The 8,246-nt window shown below is 51.5% G+C and overlaps 1 protein-coding gene across 1 annotated transcript in view; it reads left to right on the top strand.

The window, feature by feature from the left end:
• The window catches only part of egln2 (egl-9 family hypoxia-inducible factor 2), a 70,183-nt gene extending 64,219 nt beyond the window's left edge, over nucleotides 1-5,964 (top strand). Inside the window, exons 5-6 of the mRNA XM_084322802.1 lie at nucleotides 3,872-3,939; nucleotides 4,985-5,964. Coding sequence (XP_084178928.1) covers nucleotides 3,872-3,939; nucleotides 4,985-5,037 — 121 coding nt within the window. The 3' untranslated portion in view covers nucleotides 5,038-5,964. The remainder of the gene's footprint in view (nucleotides 1-3,871; nucleotides 3,940-4,984) is intronic.
• The last annotated feature ends 2,282 nt before the right edge of the window (nucleotides 5,965-8,246 follow it).

Below are 8,246 nucleotides of genomic sequence, written 5' to 3'. Positions count from 1 at the left end.
CACACGCTGGCCCCACACACACACACATAGACACACACATAGACACACTCACACGTTTATTTATTTAATCGTTTAAAAGGAACACGCCAACATTTTGGGAAATTAGCTCAGCGTCTTCTCCAGAGAGAGAGACAAGAAGATAGATACCAGTTTCCTCTCTGTGCGTTCAGTAGTTAGCCTTCGGGAGAGGTGTTAGTTGGACAATGCCTAGGCTAACCGGCACTGTCCGCTTCCATTCATTGTGCTAAGCTAGGCTAACGTGCAGCCAGATAGCTTTCTACTGAACGCACAGAGAGGAAACTGGTATCTTATCTTCTTGTCTCTCTCTGGAGAAGACGCTGAGCTAATTTCCCAAAATGTTGGCGTGTTCCTTTAAAAAGCGATTAAACACGTACACACTTATAGGTGTGTACTCTACTCATCTCACACTGCTGCAGACAACTAGGTCAGAGACGCTCTCACACTTCCTCTGCAGCGCCACACACACACACACACACACACACACACACACACACACACACACACACACACACACGCACACACACACACACACGCCTCCTCCACCTCTCACCCACTTCACCCTCCAGGGCCACCAGGGGGCCCCAGAGAGCGATGGAAATGGCACACAAGAGAGAGGAGCTTGGAATGTTTATTTTTGTGATTTATTATATTATGTCAATGGTAATCATACAAAAATGCAATATTATGTTAACAAGCCGGCTACAAGGATAAACACAATTATACAGCAGCAGGACACGGTTTGGGAGCTGTAGGAGAGTGAATGATCAAGGACTGCACTCACACATGGCAGGGTGTGTCTGGAGGTCAGAGTCCGTTGATATTCAGTAACTACTTTGTCTGGACTGCTGTTCTTATCTTTGAAATGGATGACCTATATTTCCAAGGCTGCTTGAGTTGCAACGTGTTCCTCGTCTCTCCTCCCATAGCTATACTTTGCCCTCTCCTCCTCTCTCCTCTCCTCTCCTCTCCTCTCCTCTCCTCTCCTCTCCTCTCCTCTCCTCTCCTCTCCTCCCCTCTCCTCTCCTCTCCTCTCCTCTCCTCTCCTCTCCTCTCCTCTCCTCTGCTCTCCTCTGCTCTCCTCTGCTCTCCTCTCCTCTCTCTCCTCTCCTCTCCTCTCCTCTCCTCTCCTCTCCTCTGCTCTGCTCTCCTCTCCTCTGCTCTCCTCCTCTCTCCTCTCTCCTCTCCTTCTCTCTCCTTTCCTCTCCACTGCTCTCCTCTCCTCTGCTCTCCTCTCCTCTCCTCTCCTCTCCTCTCCTCTCCTCTCCTCTTCTCCTCTCCTCTCCTCTCCTCCTCTCTCCTCTCCTCTCCTCACCTCTCCTCTGCTCTCCTCTGCTCTGCTCTCCTCTCCTCTGCTCTCCTCTCCTCTCCTCTCCTCTCCTCTCCTCTCCTCTCCTCTCCCCCTCTCCTCCTCTCTGAGCCCCCTTTCGCTCTCCTATTCTCCTCTCCTCTCCTCCTCTCTTTTCCTCTCCTCCTCTCTTTTCCTCTATTTTACTCTCCTCTCTTCTCCTCTCCTCTCTGTAGCCCCATTTCTATATCCTCTCTATTCTCCTCTCATCCTCTCCTCTCCATAGCTCCCTCTCCTATCTTCTCTTCTCCTCTCCTCTCCTCTCTGTAGCCCCATTTTCTCTCCTCTCTTCTCCTCTTCTCTGCTCTTTTCTTTTCTCCTCCTCTCCTCTCCTCTGCTCTGCTCTCCTTTCCTCTCCTCTCTTCTCTCCATAGCTCCCTCTCATCTCCTCTCTTCTCCTCTACTCTCCTCCTCTCCTCTCCCCCTCCCCTCTCCTCCTCTCCTCTCCTCTCCCCCTCTCCTCTCCTCTCCTATCCTCTCTTTTCCTCTCCTCTCCTCTCCATAGCTCCCTCCCCTCTCCTCTCTTCTCCTCTACTATCCTCCTCTCCTCTCTCCTCTCCTCTCCTCTCCTCTCCTCTCCTCTCCTCTCCTCTCCTCTCCTCTCCTCTCCTCTCCTCTCCTCTCTCCTCTCCTCTCCTCTCCTCTCCTCTCCTCTCCTCTCCTCTCCTCTCCATAGCTCCCTCTCCTCTCATATCTCCTCTCTCCTCTCCTCTCCTCTCCTCTCCTCTCCTCTCCTCTCCTCTACTCTCCATAGCTCCCTCTCCTCTCATATCTCCTCTCCTCTCCTCTCCTCTCCTCTCCTCTCCTCTCCTCTCCTCTCCTCTCCTCTCCTCTCCTCTCCTCTCCTCTCCTCACTCCTCTCCTCACTCTGCTGGGGGGGGGGGGGGGCAAGGTGGGGCAAAGTACAGGAAGTACGCGTTTCCTAAGAGGGGTGGGGGCGGGGGTAGGAGGGAGAGGGGCGGAAGGTTGGATTGCAGGGCTCGTGCTGGAGGGAGAGAGACAAGAGAGACAGGAATAAACAATACAGTCCCACAGGGGAGGAAACGAGCTGCAATCATTAACCCTCTACTGTCCAAGTCAGACTGGTCATACTATGCACAGGACTAAACCAGTTAACCCTCTACTGTCCAAGTCAGACTGGTCCCACTATGCACAGGACTAAACCAGTTAACCCTCTACTGTCCAAGTCAGACTGGTCATACTATGCACAGGACTAAACCAGTTAACCCTCTACTGTCCAAGTCAGACTGGTCCCACTATGCACAGGACTAAACCAGTTAACCCTCTACTGTCCAAGTCAGACTGGTCACACTATGCACAGGACTAAACCAGTTAACCCTCTACTGTCCAAGTCAGACTGGTCATACTATGCACAGGACTAAACCAGTTAACCCTCTACTGTCCAAGTCAGACTGGTCCCACTATGTACAGGACTAAACCAGTTAACCCTCTACTGTCCAAGTCAGACTGGTCACACTATGCACAGGACTAAACCAGTTAACCCTCTACTGTCCAAGTCAGACTGGTCCCACTATGTACAGGACTAAACCAGTTAACCCTCTACTGTCCAAGTCAGACTGGTCATACTATGCACAGGACTAAACCAGTTAACCCTCTACTGTCCAAGTCAGACTGGTCCCACTATGTACAGGACTAAACCAGTTAACCCTCTACTGTCCAAGTCAGACTGGTCACACTACAGTATGTACAGGACTAAACCAGTTAACCCTCTACTGTCCAAGTCAGACTGGTGGTCACACTATGTTAAGTTAAGTTAAGTTGAACCTTTATTAATCCCCTTAGGAAAATTCATTCTCTGCATTTGACCCATCCTAACTAGTTAGGAGCAGTGGGCAGGCAGCCACACATTGTGCGGCGCCCGGGGACCAACTCCAGTTGTAATGTCAGTACCTTGGTCAAGGATTGTTATCCCAGGCCAGCAGCGGTTATGAACGTGGTTCCAGAGATTGGGGTTTTACCATCTCCCGAGTACACCGCTGGTCATCTTATTTAGAACGTGTCGTTTTTTTTTTAAACCTTTGAAAAAGGTGGATAAATACGTCATTCTGTAATGAATTTGAACACACTTTATATTTATTGGTAAAGAGATTTGCACTACAACTCATACCTCATTGCACCTTACCTAAGTTGTACCTCATCCCATGTCTGCATTGTACTGTATACTGTATTGTACTGTAACTCACTGTTACTCCTTTTTTACTCTGTATTGTATATTGTACATATATTGACTGAACACTTTTTGCCTCCGTACTTTTGACTTTCTATTTCATACTTTTTATCTATTTTTTATCTAGCACACTCCCGGGAGCCCATAACAGAAAAAAGCATTTCATAGAAAAGTATTCTGTTTTTTTTTTTTTTTTACGACAACTAATAAAGAAACTTTAAACTTGAACCTCTTCACACGTCCACAGAATGAACGCAGCGTCGCTTGTCTCCGTCAGCCTCGTCATGTCCTCTCTCTCTCTCTCTTGTGTCCTGCAGCTATGCCATCACGGTCTGGTACTTTGATGCAAAGGAGAGGGAAGAGGCGAAGGAGAAGTACAGACTGGGTGAGTACCCGACCTGCACCACCACCGTCATAATGTTCCATTATTGACCATTATTCACACGGTGGCCGTTTCGCTCTTATGTCGTGCTCAGGTTGGGGTTCCTCCCTGTCGTGCTCAGGTTGGGATTCATTGATGTCGTGCTCGGGTTGGGATTCCCTCATGGCACGCGCAGGTTGGGATTCCCTTCCTGTCATGATCAGGTTGGGATTCCTTCACGCTATGCTCAGGCTGGGATTCGGTCCTGTCACGCTCAGGTTGGGATTCCCTCATGGCACGCTCAGGTTGGGATTCCCTTCATGTCATGATCAGGTTGGGATTCCTTCACGCCATGCTCAGGCTGGGATTCCGTCCTGTCATGCTCAGGTTGGGATTCCCTCATGTCATGCGCAGGTTGGGATTCCCTTCATGTCATGATCAGGTTGAGATTCCTTCACGCCATGCTCAGGCTGAGATTCCGTCCTGTCACGCTCAGGTTGGGATTCCCTCATGGCATGCGCAGGTTGGGATTCCCTTCCTGTCATGATCAGGTTGGGATTCCCTCACGCCATGCTCAGGCTGGGATTCCGTCCTGTCACGCTCAGGTTGGGATTCCCTCATGGCATGCGCAGGTTGGGATTCCCTTCCTGTCATGATCAGGTTGGGATTCCCTCACGCCATGCTCAGGCTGAGATTCCGTCCTGTCACGCTCAGGTTGGGATTCCCTCATGGCATGCGCAGGTTGGGATTCCCTTCATGTCATGATCAGGTTGGGATTCCCTTCACGCCATGCTCAGGCTGGGATTCCGTCCTGTCGCGCTTTAGGTTGGGATTCCTTTCCACCCTGTTCGGGGTGGGGGAAAGGAATCCCAAGCTGAGCACGACGTAAGAGCAAAACTGCCTCCGCCGCGCGAATACGGTCAATCCCTGACATCGGGGAGAGTTGTTTGTATGCATCTGTTTTTTAGATCAGCTCATAATAATTAATAACCGTGGATGATGTGCGGCTTACACACTCCTCTTCCCCCCCCCCCCCCCCCCCCCCCCCCCCCCCCGCTTGTATCCATAGCAACAGGACAGAAAGGTGTTCAAGTGCCTGTCACTCAAAATGGCAAGACCTAAAGCCCATGTAATCGCCGGGGAGTCCTCCCCAACGTGTATATATATATATATATATATATATATATATATATATATATATATATACTGTATGTGCCTACCTGAGCTGCAATCATCGTCATGGTTACAAAAGGGAGACGTCACATGGTCAGCCCGTCAATCATCCAAGCAGGCCCCGCCCCCTCTCTCCCAGTGTCGACTGTTAGTTAACGGGGGAGAAGGGGGGCGGGAACGCTTCGCACGCAGCACCTGATCGCAGCGGCCGAGCCACGAGGAAGACCCGGAGTAACGGGGTGGCTGGAGGAAGAGGGCGGAACTGGACTGAACTCGAGGTGACGAGAAGACGAGGAGGAAGAGGGCGGAACTGGACTGAACTCGAGGTGACGAGAAGACGAGGAGGAAGAGGCGGAACTGGACTGAACTCGAGGTGACGAGAAGATGAGGAGGAAGAGGGCGGAACTGGACTGAACTCGAGGTGACGAGAAGACGAGGAGGAAGAGGGCGGAACTGGACTGAACTCGAGGTGACGAGAAGACGAGGAAGAGGGCGGAACTGGACTGAACTCGAGGTGACGAGAAGACGAGGAAGAGGGCGGAACTGGACTGAACTCGAGGTGACGAGAAGACGAGGAAGAGGGCGGAACTGGACTGAACTCGAGGTGACGAGAAGAAGAGGAGGAAGAGGGCGGAACTGGACTGAACTCGAGGTGACGAGAAGACGAGGAAGAGGGCGGAACTGGACTGAACTCGAGGTGACGAGAAGAAGAGGAGGAAGAGGGCGGAACTGGACTGAACTCGAGGTGACGAGAAGATGAGGAAGAGGGCGGAACTGGACTGAACTCGAGGTGACGAGAAGAAGAGGAGGAAGAGGGCGGAACTGGACTGAACTCGAGGTGACGAGGAAGAGGGCGGAACTGGACTGAACTCGAGGTGACGAGAAGACGAGGAGGAAGAGGGCGGAACTGGACTGAACTCGAGGTGACGAGGAAGAGGGCGGAACTGGACTGAACTCCAGGTGACGAGAAGACGAGGAGGAAGAGGGCGGAACTGGACTGAACTCCAGGTGACGAGAAGACGAGGAGGAAGAGGGCGGAACTGGACTGAACTCGAGGTGACGAGGAAGAGGGCGGAACTGGACTGAACTCGAGGTGACGAGAAGAAGACGAGGAAGAGGGCGGAACTGGACTGAACTCGAGGTGACGAGAAGAAGACGAGGAGGAAGAGGGCGGAACTGGACTGAACTCGAGGTGACGAGAAGACGAGGAGGAAGAGGGCGGAACTGGACTGAACTCCAGGTGACGAGAAGACGAGGAGGAAGAGGGCGGAACTGGACTGAACTCGAGGTGACGAGAAGAAGAGGAGGACGGTGACGAAGATGACGTCCTCTCCTTCGTCCTATGGAGACGACTCACTAACAAAGTGGACATGTTTTGTTTTGTCACAGTTTTTGCCTTTTCAGTTATGGCCACTGTTTCTCCCTGCCCCATACCATTGTCTTTCCACTCAACCAGAGAGGAGATTATACCATTGTCTTTCTGTCAATCAGTGGGGGGGGGGGAGGAGGAGTGGAAATCAATGGACTGCCAAGAGACTCTAGTGGGACGTGATTCACGTGGAGGGGGGCGGAGCTGGAGCTAGCTAGCGTCGGTACACCGTCTAGTTCGCCGTCTGGAAAACTGCCTTTTGTACATCATGCCAGGCATGATGATGCGAGGCGAACTTGCCCTCGGGGTACTGATCCACGATCAGTCTACCCCCCCTCCTCCAGTACTAATAGTATACCTTTATAGGGAGGTACTCCACAAAATAACTGATTGGAGATCAGTGCCTGGGGGGCAACTGTACAACTTAATAACAGGAGATTCCTATGTTATAAAAGCACAACGTCGAGGGAAGCTAAGCCGACGGAAGACTCTGTGTGTAAACTGTGTTTGAACTAAAAGTGTTTTCAAGACGGTCGAGATGTCTGCGTACGACATGCGCTCGAGTAGCCCGAGTGTGTCTGCGTGGGACACACACTGTGCTCTGCACTCCGAACGTGTGTGTGTGTGTGTGTGTGTGTGTGTGTGTGTGTGTGTGTGTGTGTGTGTGTGTGTGCGTGTGTGTGTCCGTGTGTGTGTGTGTGTCCCCGTGTGTGTGTGTCTGTGTGTGTGCGTGTGTGTGTGCGCGTGCGTGCGTGTGTGTGTGTCTCTCTCTGTCTTTGTGTATGCAAGCCCTTTGTATACATACATGTCGAGAACGGCAAGGTCTTGAAGAGCAGAGCGTCATCTCAGCGTGTGTTCGGTTGAACAAAGAGAGGTCATTTTCAAATAAAAGCACTTTATTGTTTTGAAATGCCATGTGTGTGCGAATGAATGGAGAGAGGAATACCAATCGAACTCAAAATGTAGTCTAATGCTTTCATGCCGTGGGTAATGTGGTGAGGATTTCAGATGCAATGGAAACTTAAAAACAACGAGAACAAATGAAAAATGTTCGCCTAATTCTTCTTGATTGTCTTTGTCGCTTTATTTAATTAAAAACCTGTTGTGCTTTTTCTACGAGAAGACTTTGTCCTGGATTTATTGGGTAAAAGACGTCATCCGAAGTTGCATACCAAAGTCAGCCCATGTTAACCCACTTTTTATTTATTTTTTATCCACTTTTTTTCTCCTCCTGTTTTTGTGTTTTTCTCAATCCCCCCCCTCCCCTTCCTGGTCGTTGCTTGCATGTCCCCCCCAGTGGTCGGTCAAGGGAGCCCTGAAGTCTATCAGATGCTTCCTCCGAGACATAGGAGACAGCCAGCAGCATCTTTTCACCTGCCAGCGCGGACTCTCATTGGTGAGGTGTAACGCGTGGGAGGTCACACTACCTTCACCATCTCCCTCCCTCGCTGTGCAGGCGCCCCGACCGACCTGTAGGAGTCGCTGTTTACAACGACCAGAATACCACCCCACCGGCTTCCCTCCCGCTGACTCTGCCAATTGAGCCAGTATGACGGCCGGCCAAGCCGGAGGCAACGCTGACAGCCGGATTCGATACCAGCGTCTCTCGCGTTGGTGACGAGCGTTTAGTCCGCTGCGCCACCCAGCCGCGTTAACCCACTTCTTAGAGCGCTGCACTGGCTTCCCATCGCTGCACGAATCCGCTTCAAGGTCCTTGACCCGGCATACCGTGCAGCGAAGGGAACGGCTCCCTCCTACCTCCGGTCACTGGTCTCTAACTACACCGAGC

Source organism: Notolepis coatsorum (assembly GCF_963971535.1).
Source record: "Notolepis coatsorum genome assembly, chromosome: 1".
NCBI lineage: Eukaryota > Metazoa > Chordata > Actinopteri > Aulopiformes > Paralepididae > Notolepis > Notolepis coatsorum.
Note: the sequence above shows the minus strand (reverse complement) of the source record. Positions and strands in the feature narration are given on the sequence as shown.